The 22,043-nt window shown below is 34.8% G+C and overlaps 2 protein-coding genes across 2 annotated transcripts; both read left to right on the top strand.

Annotated features, from left to right (window-relative positions):
• Positions 1 to 2,314: 2,314 nt before the first annotated feature.
• Positions 2,315 to 7,034, top strand: LOC128984420 (uncharacterized). Its single transcript, XM_054403740.1, has 2 exons — positions 2,315 to 3,467; positions 6,667 to 7,034. Exons 1-2 carry the CDS (start codon positions 2,315 to 2,317, stop codon positions 7,032 to 7,034), a joined length of 1,521 nt encoding a protein of 506 aa, XP_054259715.1.
• A 4,813-nt stretch (positions 7,035 to 11,847) lies between these two features.
• On the top strand, positions 11,848 to 12,684 carry LOC128984419 (uncharacterized protein DDB_G0271670-like). The gene has a single exon (XM_054403739.1). It carries the CDS (start codon positions 11,848 to 11,850, stop codon positions 12,682 to 12,684), a length of 837 nt encoding a protein of 278 aa, XP_054259714.1.
• Positions 12,685 to 22,043: the final 9,359 nt, after the last annotated feature.

The raw sequence follows: 22,043 nt of genomic DNA, 5'->3' as shown, positions 1-22,043 counted from the left end.
AATTTTTCAGCTGTTCCTATGAATTTCTCCAACATTTAAATTAATTGAAATTTAATCGCAGCTGGTCCTTCTTTTGTTTTGATTTTAATCCCATGTTATTTAAATGGGCAAAAATCGTACTCTGATGGCTTGCCAAGGGTTTATGGGTCAACGCACCGACTTGAGACCCTCAAAAGGCACATCTACACGTTAAGGGCTTTCAAACAACATAAAAAACTTTAAAATTGAGCCAGTGGTTTGGGCTGTAGGTCCGTCAACATTTAAGGAGAAGAAGGAGAACACGGAAAATTTGTGAATTTTCAAACTAGTTTTTCTTGGCTCAAACACAACCGTTTTTTAAATTCTTTTTTTTTTATTTTGTTGAGAATGAGTGCCCCTATCCATTAGACGAATAACTATTTTGATAGCTTTTGTTTCTTCAAAGCTATAGACGAGTAAAAAAGCCACTTTGTCACGTCATGTATATATACACTGCAGCAGCTGTGTACCGCTGGGGGACTTGGCGGGGCGGAACGCTGCCGCGTTCCTTAATACTTATTTAATACGCAAGCAAGATTTTTGTGACAATTACTCCTCCGAAACTACTGAACCGATTTACATGTTCTTGGTGTCATTGGAAAGAGCGTAACGTGAAGTTGTGCAGGAAACCTTTTGTTTTTAGAAATAATCAGAGAGTGAGGCCCTGGGGCCCTTTAAAGTTTCGTATTTCTCCATAAGATTAACATGGGAAACAAACATTGTTATGAAACTCCAGCTGTTGTCAGAAATAAAATATTAATAGCCTAATTGGTCTCCATGGAAACACAATGTTTACCTTTGCTTTAGCATTTAAATGTAAACAACCAGAACTGAAAATAAATATTTCAAAAATTCAAACAGCTGATCCAAAAATATTAAATAAAATATTTTACACAACTATGTGGTAGGTTTATTTAATCTTAAACGTTATTGATAGATTATTTATTCTAAATCTTTTTCAATGATTATGAAACTGATTTTTCCCGTTGCGAAGCTCCGGGGTCAGGAGCTTCACTTATTTAAAAAGCAAGCAGGTTTTTTGTGGCAATTAATCCTCCAAAGCTACTGAACCGAATGACATGTTTTTGGTGTCATTGGAAAGGGCGTAACGTGAAGTTGTGCAGGAAACTTTCTTTTTAGGAAAATAATTAGAGAGTGAGGCCCTTTAAATTTTCGTATTTCGTACTTACTGCAATCAGCTTTTATTAGTTAGGCCTACTTGATTACTATTCCTTTATTATCTCTTTCTACATTATGGTCGCCATTACTATGTAATATATGTAATAATAATAGCCTAAATGAATGAAGAAATTCTTTTTTTACTTCTTAAGGAGACGTTTATTTTTGCTTTTCTCTGGAAACTAATTGAGGTCCCATCCATAATATATAATGTAATGATAATATGTTACTGGCCTGCCACAATAAACCAAATGCATCTAGATCTTTTGCTTTCTCCTGTGTTTAGACAGTTTTGCTTCAACTTTGAAGCAGTCAGCTGATTTGTAAACTGCAAAATAATAATATTTACAAGTGATAAGAAATTACAATACCACAATGTGCACGTGGCATTTTAAGTGATATTTTAATGTGTATGTCTATAAAATGTAGTAGTGTAAAATGTGTAATTTATATAACCATGTAATTTTTTGTGTTTTTACTAAAATTTCTCCTGTAATATTTAACCATGTAATTTTTTTACTTTAATTTCTTGAACAGTGTTGATTTTAAACATGCCTCCTATCAGAAGGAGACATTTACGCAGGACACGCGAGCATCGCCGTGACCTCATGCGAGGGGTGCGTGAAAACTACGAACCAAATACAGACTCATATAAAAGAGGTTTAAGGATGCCTGACGAAGTACTCCCATTCACAATTGGTCCGATGAATTTTCAGTGCATGTCATGTGGGGCTCAGCATTTTAAGGGTGAGGAAACTCAGAGAAACAACCGACAATTTTCATTGTGTTGTCACAAAGGTAAGGTTGTTTTACCAAACTATTCACCTGCTAACTACATCAAACACCTTATTGAAGGAATAAATTCACAAGACCAAGGAATTAAGCGAAAAAGTCAAAACTACATGGCAAATATTAGATCATTCAACTCAGCTTTTGCCATGGTGAGTTCAGAATCACATCTGGATGAATCGTTACTAGGCGGAATTTATAACTTCAGAATCCATGACAATTTTCATCACCGAATAGGGAGCCAAACCAAAACTGTGATAGAGATTTAATGGAGGAAATTGCATTGTATTTAAATGACGTCAACCCATATGTCCGCTCTTTTAAAACCATGGCTGAAATTTGTCATCAGTCTGATGACAACGAAGTTTTAATGTATATTGTGACTGATAAAGACTTGGACGTAAGACGTTATAACGATGCTGTCACCACTGACGTAGCGGCTATATTTCGGGCAAGGGATGGGGAACCTCCAGGGGAACGTAATTTAATAGTTTACTCAAAATCACATGGAATACGAAGAGTTTCAGTTCTTGAGCCTTCTTTAGATCCGATGGCATATCCACTTTTGTTTCCAGGGGGTGACAGTGGATGGAATCCTGGAATGTTGCATGCTCCTGGGACGTCAAGACAACGCAACAGATTAACGATGTTACAGTACACTTCGTATAGACTTGCTATCAGAGATGAATTAAGTATACTGCATAGGTCCCAAAAACTTTTCTTGCAATGGGTGGTGGATATGTACGTAAGGATCGAGGGAACAAGATTAGATTTCATTCGAAACCATCAAAACCAACTTCGAGCTGATTTGTACTTGAACGTCTGTGACTTTTTTCACGATCGTGTTGAAAATCAGAACCATCGTCTTGGGAGACAAGTAATTTTACCATCTTCATTCATAGGCTCGCCACGCAACATGAATCAAAACTACCTTGACGCGATGGCTATAGTTCAAAAATTTGACAAACCGTCATTATTTATTACAGTTACGTGTAATCCCAAATGGATCGAGATTGTACAAAACTTGAAACCTGGAGAGTTACCTCACTTTAGACCTGATTTAGTTGTAAGAGTTTTTCACACTAAACTCAAAGAGTTAGTATCTGACATGAAAAACCAAATATTTGGAAAACCTGTAGCTTTAATATACACTATCGAATTCCAAAAACGGGGATTACCACACGCACACATATTGTTGACGTTAGACGAGGAAGACAGAATTCAAGATGCCGAAACAATTGATCAAATTGTACATGCTTATCTTCCCGATAAAGAACGTTACCCAATGCTCTTTGAAAAAGTGAAGAACCAAATGATTCATGGCCCATGTGGCACTTTGAATCCTCGGTCACCGTGTATGAAGGATGGCGAATTCAGTAAAAGATTTCCTAAAGATTTTAATGAAACCACTAGGGAAAATGTTAATGGATATGCTGTATATAAGAGACCTGACAACAACAACACTGTAGATGTTCGAGGAAGTACTGTGGACAATCTTTTTATAGTGCCTTATAATCCCTATTTGCTGGCAAAATTCGACTGCCACATAAATGTTGAGGTTTGTAGTACTGTTAAGAGTATAAAATATATTTACAAGTATATTTATAAAGGATACGATTGTGCCACTTTAAGGTTTAGCACGTCAAATGACAATGAAATTGTTAATGACGAAATAGATAGGTATTTGAATTGCCGATATGTTGGGTCAGTTGAGGCTGTATGGCGTATCTTTGAATATGAAATGCATTTCCAGAGCCATCACATTGAGCGCCTAGATATTCATTTACCTAGGCAGCACACAATTGCTCGATTTCGAGCAACGGGTTCACTAGTCTATCTATCTATATATTAATAGGCAAGCATGTTTCTTTAAAACCTTTTTTCTCAGCTCGTGTGCATCGTAGGTAAAATCTACGCATACCGTTAGAAAGCTGTTTTCCCCGAGGTGTGCAGAATCCCTTTATAAATTTAAATAGGCTCAAAGATAAGCACGAAAAATGAGTTTAAAAATTTGAAAAAATTAACATGGATCGTATGCGTTGCCATGCTGGTGACGAAATAACAACGAAATATAAACAGAAAATCAAAACAAATGGAAGAATCTCCAATCACATGTTTTATTTACAGTGTGGGGTGAAAATAGAGAAGTGAGTACATTACATATTTTTGGTCGAGTTTCGACCACTGGACGACCTCTCGTACTTATTTAATACGCAAGCAAGATTTTTGTGACAATTACTCCTCCGAAACTACTGAACCGATTTACATGTTCTTGGTGTCATTGGAAAGAGCGTAACGTGAAGTTGTGCAGGAAACTTTCTTTTTAGGGAAATAATTAGAGGGTGAGGCACTGGGGCCCTTTAAATTTTCGTATTTCTCCATAAGATTAACATGGGAAACAAATATTGTTATGAAACTCCAGCTGTTGCCAGAAATTAAAAGTGAGAAGATGAACATATGTTAATTGTAAACAGTCAATAAGTTTGCTAATTTAACAGTTTGTTTGCCACAAACATTTACTTACTCGGTTGAAATGAAATAGTTACTATTTTAATTTGGGTTGGCGTAATTATTACAATGGGGAAAAACGAGAGAGCCTGGATAAATTGATATACTAAAATGAAAACTGAATTAACACTGTGCTGCATTTCTTAGTAATCACTGAAAGAGACGATTTGCAAACTATGGAAACAGGAAAGTCATAGAACACCACCAAGGGGAAGAAATAGAAATAATGTGTGCTATTAACACTAAAATACAAATAAAATTCATTTTTATAGCCCCAGGATTGCGTAATATGACATATAATGGTTAAAACATACCTCGTCAGACAATCCTTAACATGTAGTGTCGATGTTGCTACATATGTTTCGGCGGTTATTTACTGATCTCCGCCATCGTCAGGCAAACAAAAGGATCCACTTGATGTGTCGTCAGAATAAATAAATAATACACACATTTTACAAAACACAAAAACGAACATGATAGGCCTATCAATTACACGCACTGCCGTGGACATGGCAGGAAGCAGACTGAACGTTATGTTGTGATGTGACTTGGCTCCGGGCTGTCGTCTGCGTTATCAACAGCTGATATTGGTCTATTGTAGTGATGGAGGAGAGTATTGAAAATATAATGAGATTCATAGTTGAGTTTTTCATTCAAAATTTGTGTGCTGTCCTTGGTTTTTATGTCTTTATATATTTCGAATTCTTCCAGAGTGTTTAATAAATTTCCTTTCCCACAGTAATGAAGGATATCAAGACCATCATTTATATCTAGCATATCATGTTTGTTGTCGATAATGTGTTGAGCGAATTTAGATTTCTGCATTTTTAATTTAGGGGCTGGTCGGTGTTCTTTATACCTGGTTTTAAAAGGCCTCCCGCTTTGTCCTACATAGGTGCTCGGGCAATCGGCGCATTTTATACGGTATACACCTGTCTTCTCATATTTATCACCTTGTGGGTGTTCACCTTTAGATACGTTCCGTAGCCGATTGGAAGTTTTAAAAGCCAGTTTGACACCATGTTTACTCAGATCTTTCTTCAGGTAGTTGTTTATTTGGTGGTTATACTCGACACAGCAATATGTTATTCTATTGTTATCATTATTTGTTGGCTGGTGACATGTATTGTTCTTTTTCTTTATAATGATTTTGTCCACCATATCGGATTTGTATCCATTGACCACGGCAATGTGCTTGATTATATTAAGTTCTTTAGTGTAATTTTCTGGACTTAGTGGGACATTTAGAAGTCTGTAGATCATCGAGTTGTATGCGGCTAGTTTTTAAAATACAAAATCAGCTTTTGAAAAATGATAAGATATTTACAAGAAATGTTGATTATATCAATCTGTTATGTACCTACATCTTGAGTATTCCATAATCTTTGAGTCGAATCTTTTATAGTCATAAAAAATATGACTGTTATTCGTTTTAAAATAACGCCTGTAATACTTAGCAATTGCTCGATTTCGAGCAACAGGGACACTAGTTAATTATAAAATATGTTGTTGATATTGTATAAAATGTACAGTAAAATTCAAAAATTATATTCTCTACTTGTTAGTCTAATTATAGAGCTAACTGTACCCGTCGGATTGAATGAACAGTGGAGTGAATGAACAGGCAAATAATTTGTAAAATTACTTTTTGGAGTGAACCATCTTGGAGTGAATGAAACATATCGATAATTACAACTCAAGTTGTTGCGTTATTGCCTGCTTGTATAGCCTTCATCTATGGCGACGCAATGCCCGCCCGCATCTTAGACCTTCCGGGACTCGAATCTTAGACCTTCCGGGACTCGAATCTTAGACCTTCCGGGAATCGAACCTTAGACCTTCCGGGACTCGAATCTTAGACCTTCAGGGAATTAGACCTTCCGGGAATTAGACCTTCAGCAACTCTCATTTTATAAACATTTATTTAAAAAAGTTACATTGTGTGCCCAAGGTCTAATCCCGCAAGGTCTAAAACAGTATCAGTGGATGAGTTTTTTGCATTGACTGTACTCTTAGACCTTCCGGGAACTAGACCTTCGACATACTACCAGATTAGACCCTCAGCAACAAGTACAAACTGCAAAATGTGTGTCGAAGGTCTAATTAGACCTTCCGGGAATTAGACCTTCAGCAACTGATCCGGCATAGCTGTTCAAGTCCCTGACCGTACAGCCGACACGCTGCTGCCCATGATACAGCAATACATCGACCCAGAGACGTACATCTGTAGCGATCTAAGGCGGGCCTACAACAGGGTCGGTGAAGTATTTGCAGGTCATGGCGCTGTCAACCATAGCACCAACTTTTTGGACTCTCCCCGGGAACAGGACCCATTTTGGGTGCAAGAGGGAAGGTTCGATGAAAGATGTCTTGACCACCTGTTTGTAGGTCCAATGCTGGAGAAGTTGCAGGGTCAACGTCCATTCAGGGTGCACACGCAGACCATCGAGAATACATGGAAGTGGCTCAAGGACATCCTCCGTGGCGTCAATGACAGGACCCTCGTCCATCAGAGTGGATTTACCGGCACAACGTCCTGAAACAACATGTGAGTAGTATAAAACACGGGGGTAATCCCGTGACGTCATAATTAGGTAATTGGTAAGTATTTTGTGATTGTGGAGCAGCGTGAATTACGCAGCGACTCTGGCGATGTATGTTGTGGATTGGTTGGTATTGTTATTAGGTCAAGGTTGTCTGAATGTGTTTTTTTAAATGTTCAGCTTTAATGTTTCAAATATACCATGTACTGCATTGTAAAAATATGTATTGTTCCATTTAACTATCCATCAACTAGCTGTCTCATATAATCTTCGAACTCTGGGCGGAGAAAGTACGAGGTACTAGATACTTGTGAGTTCTGTATCGGTGACATAGTTACGTCTACTGCGTTTTGTTCTTGAGTGTTTTGTTCTTGAGTGTTTTGTTCTTGAATATTATTATTTGAGATATTAGTAGTTGAAGATATTTTTGGATCTTGAATTGCTGAATTTCGTGTAGACATGTTTTCCTGACGGTAGCTAAGAGTCAAATGATCTGTAGTTTACTCTGTTAACACTTATATAGTGTTTACAGACATTCTAAATGTTTGCACAGAGACGTTTCAAACTTCCGAGAGATGATTCTCACGGAACGACAACAGATGTGAGTGTTCGCATGTGTGCGCCTATAAATAACTAGGCCTACTCGTTCTCGCGGGGGACCGACATGTGATTAACTGTTATTGCTTTACTTTTTCTAGCGTCACTGATTACGCTTAGCGGTGTTACGGCTTTTTGTTAATGGATTATTTTATCTATGTAGGAGGTAAGTTAACCTATTATTGTTTCTGCATTGTGTTCAAGATTGTTGTTTGTCGTGCAAACTAGACACGCTTCATTCGTATTGCGTACTGCTTTGTGTCAAGCAATTTTATCCTGTCACATTTTGTAATTTCCAGAGTTTTAATTATATTTCCCTGTTGTATTTTAAGTTTAAGTGTTTCCAGTTTGTGATACACGTCGCCCCATTGTGATTTGTGGAATATTCCCTAAATATACAGGTAATTAATTTTTCTTGTCATATACATATATATATATATATATAGTATCCTAATATATATTAGCTTTTACTATTTATTTATAAGAAGCTCACTCCTTAATCATTACTTAAATTAGCTCAACTATTTGTATAAAAGATCCTACCACTATTTCGTCTAATCATTTCAATACAACCTTTCTCATAATATAAAAACGAAACTAACATATCTTTTAATAATGAAAACTTTACAAGACTATAAACAAATATTTCGGTAAATCTGCGCTTACAAAACACTTATCTTAACTCAAAAATTCTTTTGCTGTATGAATACAACAATATACGTTGCAACCATTTTTACCGCCTATTTTATAACAATTTTTTTTCTACAGAATAAAACGGCTTTCGATTAGTAATATTTTAGGTATTGGCAGTGAGTTTTTAGTCTTTTCACGTGATATAAAAATTTGAGGCCAATAAAATAGATGAAGTTCAGGACCATCTCACTAGAGTTTACTAGTGTATTTTGTTGAATATTAATTAAAACTAATGCAGTACATAGCAAACAGCTGATTGATTTATCACTTAAATTTGAGGCCAATAAAATAGATGAAGACCATCTCACTAGAGTTTACTAGTGTATTTTGTTGAATATTAATTAAAACTAATGCAGTACATAGCAAACAGCTGATTGATTTATCACTTAACAGATTGCACTACGTTTCTTTTTTGCTTCAAATGTTTACATTACTTGGGAAGTCTATTCTGTGTATAGTCAATGGTTTTATGTTTTTAAGAAAATTGGTATTCCAATATCGCTAAATCACTATACGTATTTAATGTCTCACATTTTGTAACAGATGTTATGTAAACCGCAAATAATCTTTCTTGTGATATATACAAACAAAAAACTATATCATTTACCTCAAATCATTATATTATAATAAAAAATAAATGATTTAGGATAAAAAATATTTTATAATATACATTGTCCTTGTCAAAATAAATGTATGTTTATTCAAGTTCGCCTCATATTTTGTTGTAGTCCTAATGATAATATTAATTACCTTTTGTTGTTTTTGTATTTGTTAAAATATGGACTGATTAAACTGAATAACTAAACATTTTTAAGATTGAAAAATGGTTACCGATTTCCTTAACTAACAATGTATAAACGTATAAATTGTTCTTCACAAAACGAGATATCTAAATATGACTCTAATACATTAATTATTAACTTGTTTGGATTATAAAAGGTAAAATGTGATAGCCTAAAATTATACTTTGTTTTTTATTGAGGATTGCTTTATTGACATACGTAAAAATTTCTTCACATTCTAATAATCATAATAGAAAACTATATATTTTACTTAACAATTTTTATATTAAATTATTCTTTGTTCTTTTATCTCAAATTGTTTTCTCACGTACATGAATTGACTCACTTTTTGTTACGCTCTTAAATTATAATATTAATCAAGGTACTTCTCATAGTCAGTTGCCGACTTTATTAAAATATAGCTCGATTAAATTGGTTGTTTTTTATAAGATTTTCTTAACATATGACTTGTTCTTCTCAAAATAAACATATAAAATGGTTCTAATACTTAATTGCTTAATGTGTTTTTTTTCTTCTAGAGTTAACTAACGCAGCTTTACTTGAAACACGGAGTATTCCTGATTTACTACAGGTAATTATTTGAAAAATCTTAGTTTACGCATAGTTCAGATGGTTTCTATCTCTTTGTAATCTTTCCTTAAAAAATACATGTACAACTAAATATATTTTAGTTAATAGTATTTATATTAAATATTCTTTGTTCTTTTATCTCAAATTGCTTTCTCACGTACATGAATTGTTTCACTTTTTGTTACGCTCTTAAATTATAATATTAATCAAGGTACTTCTCATAGTCAGTTGCTGACTTTATTAAAATATAGCTCGATTAAATTTGTTGTTTTTTATACGATTTTCTTAACATATGATTTGTTCTTCTCAAAATAAACATATAAAATGGTTCTAATACTTAATTGCTTAGTGTGTTTTATTTCCTTCTAGAGTTAACTAACGCAGCTTTACTTGAAACACGGAGTATTCCTGATTTACTACAGGTAATTATTTGAAAAATGTTAGTTTACGCATAGTTCAGATGGTTTCTATCTCTTTGTAATCTTTCCTTAAAAAATACATGTACAACTAAATATATTTTAGTTAATAGTATTTGTAAAATGCTACGATTGTTATGTGTTTATTTTACTTAGCTCGGTTAATAATTTAATTGACTTCATATCTCGTTCTTGAGACCCAACTAATATTGTTTCTTGTATTATTGAACATTCTTAAGCCAAAAAATATATTTTTAATTGTAATTTGCATCTCCATAAGCATTATAAAATCACGTATCTTGTTTTTGGATTATTAAAACGGCTATTCCGCTATCTTTCAAATAATATTAATATCAAAATAAATATTAATAATTAATGGCTGCTCTTGCTAGTCCCCCACTACACCTCATATCCTTTGATTGGGTGGGTAGACCACGCCTCCAGCAAGCCCCGTCCCCACTACGCTACCTGTCCTGTGATTGGCTGAGTAGACCACGCCTCCACTTAGTCCAACCCCCACCAGAGCGCACAAAACTAGTTGAATCTCTTTCAAACTTCACTACATCTTGTGTACTCGCACGGTACACATCATGTTTTGCTCCTTTCAAACCCTTGTCTATCTAGGGTTTGAATGAATCTTTGTTTATCCTTCCTTAATCATTTGTGTTTCCTGAACATGTGACAGTGGTAAAACCAAGTCGCATTTCTATCCTTCCTTAACATACAGCAGTGGTCAAACCAAGCTGTATTTAAATCCTTCCTTAACTTGCAAATTGGAAAAACCATTTGCGTTTCCTGAACATGTGACAGTGGTAAAACCAAGTCGCATTTCTATCCTTCCTTAACATACAGCAGTGGTCAAACCAAGCTGTATTTAAATCCTTCCTTAACTTGCAAATTGGAAAAACCATTTGCGTTTCCTGAACATGTGACAGTGGTAAAACCAAGTCGCATTTCTATCCTTCCTTAACATACAGCAGTGGTCAAACCAAGCTGTATTTAAATCCTTCCTTAACTTGCAAATTGGAAAAACCATTTGCGTTTCCTGAACATGTGACAGTGGTAAAACCAAGTCGCATTTCTATCCTTCCTTAACATACAGCAGTGGTCAAACCAAGCTGTATTTAAATCCTTCCTTAACTTGCAAATTGGAAAAACCATTTGCGTTTCCTGAACATGTGACAGTGGTAAAACCAAGTCGCATTTCTATCCTTCCTTAACATACAGCAGTGGTCAAACCAAGCTGTATTTAAATCCTTCCTTAACTTGCAAATTGGAAAAACCATTTGCGTTTCCTGAACATGTGACAGTGGTAAAACCAAGTCGCATTTCTATCCTTCCTTAACATACAGCAAGCTGCTACTTTCAAACCCTTGCCTATGTTATATGTCTAAAAGTTCTTCATGCATGTACTGTTTAGTCTTTCTTGCTAGATAATTTGCTTTAGTAGTTGTGACTTGGTGTTAGTGGTTTGAATCTTTGCATGTTTTTTTTTTTAAACTAATGACCTTGACCTACTTGTATTATTGGTTATTTGAAACTTTATCTTTAAAATAGTTTCTCTGCCCACATACAACTCCTCCTTTTAGATGTACTTATTCCCCCACCTCTTTACCACACTCATATCTTCCCCCACTCTGTCTATCTATATCCCCCACCACTTAGGGTGGGTATAAATGAGAGAGCATATTGGTTAATAACATCATTCTGTTGCCAGCCTGCAGAAAAGCCATGGACCCCTGCTTAAGAAAGACTACCAAGCCAATGAAGCCAGTGGCAGGCATGAAGAGATCTAAACTTCAGGAGGCGTTGACTGGAGGTATTAAGAAGATGAAATCATCAACTCCTTCTGAAACCCTGGTCAACAAGACTCTGTCGCAGCCGGGATCCTCTTCATCTGCTTTGTCTGACGATGCAAAGAAAACAACTACAATATCAACTCAATCTTCCCTTGCCGCCAAGACTCTTTCGCAGCCAGGCAAGACTCTGTCGCAGCCGGGATCCTCTTCATCTGCTTTGTCTGACGATGCAAAGAAAACAACTACAATATCAACTCAATCTTCCCTTGCCGCCAAGACTCTTTCGCAGCCAGGATCTTCTTCTGCTTTGTTTGAAGATAGATTGAAGAAACCTTCTTCTGGTAACACTTCGTCGAAGAAACGGTCTGATTCATCGTCTTCCTCTTCTTCTTCTTCGTCATCATCTTCCTCGTCTTCTTCATCGTCCTCGTCCTCTTCTTCTACGTCATCGTCCAAAAATCAAACAATTAAGTCCCCTCTATCCATGCTTCTCTCTCCCATAATTCTCTCCTTGCTATCTCCTATTAAATCTCCAGAAAAGCCATCCACTCCCAAACGTAAGCCATCTCCAAAACCTCAACCACATAGCCTAACTCTTCCTAATTTAAATTCCTCCTCGAACCAAAAGCCTGACATAGATTCTCCTGAAATTACCATTCCAAACCCCCCACCCAAATCCCTCCCTGCTGCACCCACTGTTGTTAGAAAACTCTTTACTAAAACTGAATCCTCAAAAGAATCCCTCCCCCCCCCATTCAAACCCTTCTGAAAAATTGGTAAAACTCATGGCCAAAAGACGAGCTGCATTTAAGCCCAAGCCACAATGTTCTTATATTTTCCAAAAAGGGGTGAAAAAAGGTGAGCGTTGTGAAAAGTCCTGCTTTTCTGATGCTAATGTGTGCAGCCTCCACACTAAGGGGAAAAGCAGGATGGTACCCACTCAACCTAAAATTATTAGCAGCAAACCTGTCGCTACCAATCCTCAGTCATTTGAAAGACCATCAATAATCGTCAAAAGCCAGGCTCAGGAAAAATCTTGTACATCTGATCCAACACCGAGCACCTCACGTGTTGTTGTGATAGACAAGATTTTGCCTAGCCAACCACGAACGTCAGGCTTTGCTCGACCCTGTCGTCCACCACAAATTCAAGCTAAAAAAACCAGAATTGATAGGCTACCCAAAAACCGTAAATTCGAAATTCTTCTGATGACACCAAACGGTGAAGTCATTTTAAGAGAAGGAAATGACAGGTTCCGACTTAAATTACCCAGAGGCATGACCATCCCGAATACAACCCACCGATACTACATAATTCGTGATCGGTCTTCGGGATGGGCATCTGTAACATTATAAATTGGTTTAGTTTCAAATTGATCTTAATTATCCTCTAAATTCTCCTTTAGTATGCAAAAATTGGGAACGCATTTGTTATAGCCTAACAAATGCGTTCCCAATTTTTGCATTTAAAGAGTGACCTTGAGATTTTAGAAATAGATTATTTTAATCAGAGATTTCCATCTAATTTATTCATAAAACATTAGAAACAAATTTGTTATATCCTAACAATGTGTTCGCAAAGTTTCATGTATAATATTTTGATAAAGTTATTTTAGAAAACATATTGATTGTTCAAGTTGTCCAATATTACATCAACATTTTTCTATATTGTAAAATTAACTATTCTAAGGACATTTAAAAGATATATTAGGTTTATCTCGTGTTTTGCAAAAAGATCTTCATTGCCATTGTGTATAAATTAAGTGTAACACTTTATGATATAACTCAATATATTTTCATAATCCTCAAAGGCATCTAGGCATACAAACACAAAATTTATTTGCATTAACTGTTTAAGGTTAATTCCTTTACATTTCATCTTTGTTAACAGGTTTACTTGAATAGTAGTTGTACATTTTATACTTAAGTAGTGTTGAACTTTACAAGACATAGAAAACAAACATATAAATGGTTAGCAACCATAATACTTTGTTACCATTCGTTTTTTAGTATGGAAATAAATATGATAGAAGTTTCTATGTTTGGTTTTTCTTATTAAAACCCCTACTGATCCATTTTTTATATTGCAAATTACTAAGACGTAAAGAGATATCGTTTTTATGGTCAATACAGTTGCGGAAATTTTATTAGCTTAATAACTTTGTCCAACAATTAGGTCAAGGTTAAACTGAAGAGTTTTTAAAAAATAATAAAATCAGCTACATATCTTCTGATTCACTCTCTGAACTAAAGGATAAACTTCTTCGAAAATTACCACAAAACCTTTTAGTTGTTGTCAAATTTATACTTAAGTAGTGTTGAATTTTATTAAACATAGCCAATGAATATATAAATTATTAGTAGCCATAATACTTTGTCTACATTCGTTTTGTAGCAAGAATAGGAATAAATATACCAGAATTTTATATTTTTAACATTGCAAATAGTTTGTTCTGCTACGTTACCATGACTTAAAAATTGCTAAGATGTAATATGTAATGATGCTATTAGCTTGATTAACTGTGTCCAACAATTAGGTCAAGGTTAAACTGAAGAGTTTTTAAAAAATGGTAAAAAGCTACATATTTTCTGATTCACTCTCTGAACTAAAGGATAATCTTCTTCGAACATTGCCACAAAACTGTAATACTCGACAAAGTTTATTTTCTCCATTTTCAACTTCATCTGCTTGAACTGGAATCTTTGGTGTTTCACAGTAGTCCGAATGAAATTCATTGTTCGGTGTGGGTTGACCTTGTTCGTTGTTCACATCCTCGTCCAGTTGTTCTTCCTCTAGCATCTCTTGCAAGTCCTCGTCGTTTTCTGTATCACTTTCATTTTGTGCTTCATCAAAATCAGTCTCCCAGATTCGAGGCTCTACTCCAGTAAGGTTCGTGTGGTCTGTAGGAGGCATTGTGAATATGTAAGCTATAATGCTGCTTCCTGCGTTATTATAAAATCCCGCCCACGACCCCCACCACCACCATAAAATACTTATGCCATTGGTGGAAAGGGTTGGGGTCTAATCCCCCCCCCCTTATTGAATAAATGGAGTGGGGGGTTATACACTGTGTTATATATATAAGTCACGCACGCAACTGATATCATTCCTATGAACACAACCATGCAGTGTGTAATGTAGCTAGTTTCCTTAGTAGTGTCTTAAACTACAAAAATGTATCAATGTGAAAATTGTCATGAGTCTTTTGAGGATGAATTTCTCCTCAATATTCATAATGAACTCTTACATATGTCTAATGAATCTTCAACACCTATGGAATATGAAGATTTGATTGAAGACCCCTTCTTACAACAGAACAGACCAACAGTTATACAGTATGCACCACCAAACCAACAATTATCAGTAGAAATATTAGCCCAAGCATTTCCTAAAGCCATAGTAAACCATTTCAAAATTTCTAATACAAATTATGATTTGTCAGATTTTATTTTAAAAGCTAAACCCCTTATCATAAAAACACTACAACAGGAACTAACCAGACTTAATTTTATCAAATTTGGCTTGCTCTTGGACACTAGATTTACAAATGTACAAAATGAGGTGTCCCCTCGGGGGTTTATAACACGAAATAAATCCATCATGGTAACCACTGATCTGGAGGCTGAAGTTGACAGTTGCTTGGAAGAAATTGTTGTTAAAATATCTGAACATGAAGGAAGAGGATCTGGGTGGTCTTTGTTAAGCGTAGACAGCTTAGATATACGTGTACATAAACATGGGTATGGTGATAGAGGTAGTAGTTTCATCCCACTGCCCAAAAAGATTGCTAATACAAGAACTTGCATAAATGTTCAAAATGAAGACAATGAGTGTTTTAAGTATGCTGTTTTAGCAAAGTTTGTTGAAGACAGGCACGCCTATAGACCAAGCCGTTATTATAGTGAAGTGGCTCATAAATATAATTTTACAGGTTTGGTTTACCCAGTGTCTTTAAAAGATATCAAGAAATTCGAAAAACAAAATCTTAATTCATCCGTTAATGTGTATGGATTGGATGAGTCTAATAATGTGTTTCCTATTCAGATTACATCTCATGAACGTAGAGACCATACAGATCTTTTACTTCTTACAAATGGTAAAATCTCACATTATGTTTACATAAAAAACTTTTACGCACTTTTATCAAGACAGTTATCCAAAAGGAAGATGAGTCTCACCATTTGCAAACGGTGTTTTTGCTACGCTGCCAAACCATTTCATTTGGGGGGTAAGGAATGGTTACTTGACCACCAACGTCTCTGCAATAGTAAGGACGAAGTAAGGGTTAAATTACCTCACCCTAATAGAGCTTTTATTAAATTCAACAAAACGGCTCAACAATATCGAATACCAATTGTTATATATGCAGACTTTGAGTCATCGTTAGTTCCTTTAGTTTTAGATGAGTGTGATCAAAGCAAAATTAAAAAAATTCAATTTCATGAACCAAACAGCTTTTGCTTAATGCTTAAATCAACTTTGGATGAAGATCATTTACGTCAGTACGGGTTAACAACCCAACCACTTGTATATCGCGGTGAAAATGCTGCTAAGTCATTTGTAGATAACCTTTATGATATAGCTAATAAGGTGGAAAAACTGTATAGTTATGTAGTTCCAATGATTAATCTTACACATGATGAATTGACATTCCATGAAAGTGCGGATAGATGTTACCTTTGTGACTGTAGTTTTACAGAAGACAACAGGCGTGTTCGGGATCATGATCACCTGACTGGTTTTTACAAAGGCCCTGCTTGCAACAGTTGTAACATTAATTTTAAATTACGAAAGTTTATCCCAATAGTGTTCCACAACTTAAGTGGATATGACTCTCATTTCATAATTCCTGAATTAGGTAGAGACAAAGGGGCGATTGATGTTTTAGCTACAAGTACGGAGAAATTTATTAGTTTTTCGAAAAAAGTGGGTAAAATAAAATTAAGGTTTGTAGACTCTTTCAGATTCATGGCTTCTAGTTTAGAGAAATTGACAGCTAATTTGCAAAGAGAACATTTTATTGAAACTCAAAAGATTGTCGCTTCTGATCACATGGATTTGGTTCTTCGTAAAGGAGTGTACCCTTATGATTATATTGATAATCCTGAAAGATTTAACGAGACCTCACTACCACCCATTGAGGCATTTTACAGTCAGTTAAATGATTCTAATATTGACCCTGAAGACTATCAACATGCTTGTCAGGTATGGAGTGAGTTAAACATGAACACCTTAGGCGAGTATAGTGACTTTTATGTGAAGTTAGATGTAACACTTCTTTGTGATATAATGGAGGAATTCCGTAACACCTGTATAGCGGCCTACGTATTAGACCCTCTACATTCATACACCTCGCCTGGATTAGCTTGGCAAGCTATGTTAAAAGAAACAAAATGTACATTACAGCTGTTAACAGACATTGATATGGTGCTTATGATTGAATCTAGTATCCGTGGGGGACTTACCCAGAGTGTAACAAGGCATGTCAAAGCAAATAATAAACACATTCCAAACTTCAAGAAGGAGGACCCATCAGTTTATTTAGGGTATTTTGACGCCAATAACTTATATGGGTGGGCAATGTCAAACCCACTTCCATATGGTAATTTTCAATGGATTGATCCAATATTATTAGGTGATGTAACAAGTATCCCAAAAAATGGAGACACCGGATTCATAATGGAGTGTGATTTTGAATACCCATCCACACTTCATGATCATCACTATGATTTACCTCTATTAGCTAAATTTGAAATACCACCAGACGGAAAACATCCTAAGCTGATGATGACGCTTAACGACAAGGAACGCTATGTTGCCCATTTTTGGGTTGTCCAACAAGCCATCGAACTTGGTCTAAAATTAAAAAAGGTTCACCGTGTTTTACAGTTTAATCAATCATGTTGGTTAAAAACATACATTGACTCAAACACAAAAAGAAGAGCTGCAGCATCATCGGCTTTCCAAAAAGACTTTTTTAAGCTGATGAATAATGCAATATTTGGAAAGACCCTAGAAAATAAAAGAAAACATAAAAATGTTAAGTTAGTGTCGGATCCCAAAAAGGTAGAAAAACTTGTAAGACAACCAAATTTTAAATCATCTATTATCATAAATGAAAATCTTGTTTGTGTGTCAATGGACAAAACTACTATTAAAATGGATAGACCTATGTATGTTGGTATGTGTATACTTGACATTTCAAAAACACACATGTACGACTTTCATTATAACAAGATGGTTTCATTTTACGGAAGAGACAATATTGGAATTATATATATGGATACCGACGCATATCTTTATTGGATCAAAACTCATGATATGTATGAAGATTTACGAACATTTATGTATAAAGACGATTTCGACTTTTCCGACTACCCGGTAGATCACCCTAACTATGACAATGGTAAACACAAAAAGGTGTTAGGAAAATTTAAAGACGAAACAAACGGAATCCCATTAGAAGAAGTAGTAACACTAATGTCAAAACTATACTCATTAAAATTATACACTGAAAGCACCGACAGCGATATTGGTGTAATAAAAAAGGCGAAAGGAATTAAAAGTTCATATTTGAAGAAGAAACTCAAGTTTGAACATTTTAAAAAGTGTTTATTTGAAAACCAAGTTCATATTGCAACTTTCAAAACCATTAGAAGCTTCAACCATAGACTATATACGATTGTGCAAGAGAAGATTGCAATAACATCCAATGATAACAAAAGATACATACTGGAAAATGGTATTGACACACTTCCTTTAGGACATTATTCAATTGTAACTAATTGACCTAATAAATCCAAGCTGTTTCTTAGCTTATCCTATATATCTCATTTCTCTGTCCCAATATCCTCCCCGTAAAGAAGAGGGGGGGGGGGTTTATGCCCCCCCCTCTTTTTTACACATTTTAAAATGACCTTGACCAATATAAATAATTGATAAATATCAGAGATATCCATTACTCCGACTGAGCCGTACGACGGATGTTATGATTGAATATGGTTTCTAAATGGCAAATTGTATCTGAAATTCATAAACCTGCAAGGAAAAACTTTCCAAGGAGGAATACAGTTCTAAAAGGAATTAATGACTTATACCAAGCAGATCTAATTGAAATGATACCTTACAGTAAATTTAACAAGGGATTTAAATATATACTGACCGTGATAAACTGCTTCACAAAAGTTGCTGATGCCATGCCTTTGAAGGATAAAACCGGAAAAAGTGTGACCAAGGCTATGGAGACTGTTATCCAGAGGGATAATAACGTTATCAAACATTTGCAAACTGACGATGGAAAAGAATATTTCAATAAGGACTTTTCAGTGTTAATGAAAAAATATAATATAAATCATTATTCAACAAAATCTGAAAAAAAGGCCGCAATTATCGAAAGATTTAATAGAACGATAAAAGGAGATTTATTTAAGGAATTTTCAAATAGAGGTTCTTACGTGTGGATTGATATTCTTGGAAAATTGTTGAACAACTACAACAATAGGTTTCACAGAACGATAGGTATGACCCCAAGTGAAGTAAATGAAAATAATTCAGAACAAGTTTTGAACAACATTAAAAGAAGCACACGTCCAAAGGTTGAAAAGATTTTACCACATAAATTTGTTGAAGGTGACAAAGTCCGTATAAGTAAATATAAGGGGATATTTAGTAAGAAATACCTACCTAACTGGACGAACGAAGTTTTCACTGTTTATAGAGTGCAACCAACGTACCCAGAAACATATATTTTGAAGGACAATAAAGGCCAAATTTTACATGGAGGTTTTTATGGTCATGAGATGTTAAAATCTTCTACAGGAAATATTTACCTTGTTGAAAAAGTTTTAAAACGTAAAAAAGATAAGGTTTTGGTTCGTTGGCTTGGTTTTGATAAAAGTGAAGACTCTTGGGTGTCTAAAGAAAATATTATATAAAAAACGTCATTTATGAAACAACCTTCACAGAGTGATGTCATGGACATTATACACAATGGATATTCTTTTGAAATTGAAAATATAGACAATTTAACTGTGGATAATGTAAAACTCAAAGAAGGTAAACATGGTAAATTATTACCAGACAGTGTAAGGTCTATAGTAAGTGGACCGTCCAATTGTGGGAAAACTAATGTTGTATTTAACTTGTTAACAAACCCACATGGTTTGCGGTTTAATAATGTGTATATATTTTCCAAATCATTGGCTCAACCTAAATACCAGCTACTAGATAAAATAATATCGGACATTAAAGAGGTATCTTTATTTAAATTCGATGCAAGCAGTGAAATACTACAACCTGGTGAAGCTAAACCTCATTCAGTATTCATATTCGATGATGTGTCATGTGAAAACCATGACACGATAAGAAACTATTTTTCCATGGGGAGACACAACAGTATAGACTGTATATATATTGGTCAAACATATAGCAAAATTCCAAAACAATTAATAAGGGATAATGCAAATGTAATTATAATTTTTAAACAAGATGAGATGAATTTAAAACATATGTATAATGACCATGTTGGTGTTGATATGTCATTTGAAATGTTTAAAAAAATATGTTGTAAGGCTTGGGATGAAAAATATGGATTTGTTGTAATTGATAAGGATGAAAGTATTAAAAACGGGCGATACCGAATAGGGTTTGATAGGTTCGTTATAATGCACCAACAGTAACACATTTTATCTATTAGTAGATTGAATTTCATGTTGAGAACATGGGTAGCCAAGAAAAGCTCGTAAAGGAAATAAAAACACTAAGTGATTCCATTAGAAGAAAAAACAGGGCTCTAAGAATGGGTATAAGTGAAAGAGATAGGTATTTAGAAACAACATTTAAACCTATTATTGAACCCATAAAAGACCTGTCACACACGTTTTCAAAATCAATTCAACCTACAGATAGTGAAATGTTACTACCTGTATCGAAATCAGAAGTACAAGATGGTTTAGAACCATTAACGACCTATAATGACTACGAAGATTCAGAAGAATTTGAGGACGCTGAGGAGACTGATGAATCAGATCAAGATTCCAGAGAAGGGGACAAAACTTTGGAAATTCCTCAAGAATATGAAAGTATTAAGAATGCGGATATTAATCCATCTGAAATAAGTAAATTGGGAGAAGATATAACTTCAAAATCTGTGCTTGGAAGAAAGTACTTATTAAAAATGTTACATTCTACAAATGCTAACAGAAAATACCATGTTTATGGTGCTAGACTTGAAGACAATGGGCTAATGATTGGAAATAGTAAGCTAGACATTGATGAAAATGATGTTATACACGTAGGAAACAAAAAATATAAGGGGACACCTGGTTTATTCGAACTTATATTTAAAAACAAGCCTGGTAAATATGATAAAAAAGATTTAGTTTTATTTAAAAACATTTGTGCTAAAACAAACCTTCATAGAAAAGGTTACAACTCAAATTTACCAATACATAGAAACCAATCTGTTAAATACACAACTATCATATCAGAACTATTCCCGTCACAAGTCAGAAGAGTTAAAAGAAGGGCAATCTCATCAATCGACATTGATACAATTCATAAGAGAAAAAGGAAAGATGATATATCAACTTATTCTGGAGAAGGACTATTTAAAGACTGCTCCAACACTAACGTAATATATTACAACAATGCAAACAAATTAATCGATACAATGAAATTGATACGTGAAGCTATTGAAGCTGGTCATTCAGGTTTAGAAAACGAATGGGTAGCTTTGGTTGATGAACTGCGCAATCGAGGGATAATTGAGTAATACTAATAAATGCTATATATTTATTAAAATTACAAAGAAGTATTTGTTGTGTTACTACACTGTATTGTTTGCGTAAGGAGCTTTCATATACAATTACCAGTGTTTATTAAACAAATCGTATAAATTAAAAGGAAAAACTATTTATTAGTCATTCGTTGAAACATATTTATAGAGTGCACTCTTCATTTGTGATTTTACTATAAAAACAAATGTTAAACCACAACCGTGCCATTCGCAATCGAGAGACCTTCAAGAGAGGAAGGGGAATAACATCGACGGCACTTTCTATATTGACTAAACCAGTTGGAGCATTAGTCAACAAAGCGATTGATTTACTGCCTGTGGAATTGCATTTA

The sequence above is a fragment of the Macrosteles quadrilineatus genome, unplaced genomic scaffold, assembly GCF_028750875.1.
Source record: "Macrosteles quadrilineatus isolate MER2022 unplaced genomic scaffold, UCM_ALF_1.0 Scaffold_2__2_contigs__length_208266976, whole genome shotgun sequence".
In the NCBI taxonomy this organism is placed as follows: Eukaryota; Metazoa; Arthropoda; class Insecta; order Hemiptera; family Cicadellidae; genus Macrosteles; species Macrosteles quadrilineatus.
The sequence above is the reverse complement of the archived record's forward strand: the minus strand, read 5'-3'. Positions and strand labels throughout refer to the sequence as shown.

Excerpts from the sequence above, each read along its gene's own strand:
- LOC128984420 (XM_054403740.1), top strand. The coding sequence starts at position 2,315 with ATGGCTGAAATTTGTCATCAGTCTGATGACAACGAAGTTTTAATGTAT. Across the intron at positions 3,468-6,666 it reads CACTGTAGATGTTCGAGGAA|CCGACACGCTGCTGCCCATG; the intron begins GTACTGTGGACA and ends CTGACCGTACAG.
- LOC128984419 (XM_054403739.1), top strand. The coding sequence starts at position 11,848 with ATGGACCCCTGCTTAAGAAAGACTACCAAGCCAATGAAGCCAGTGGCA.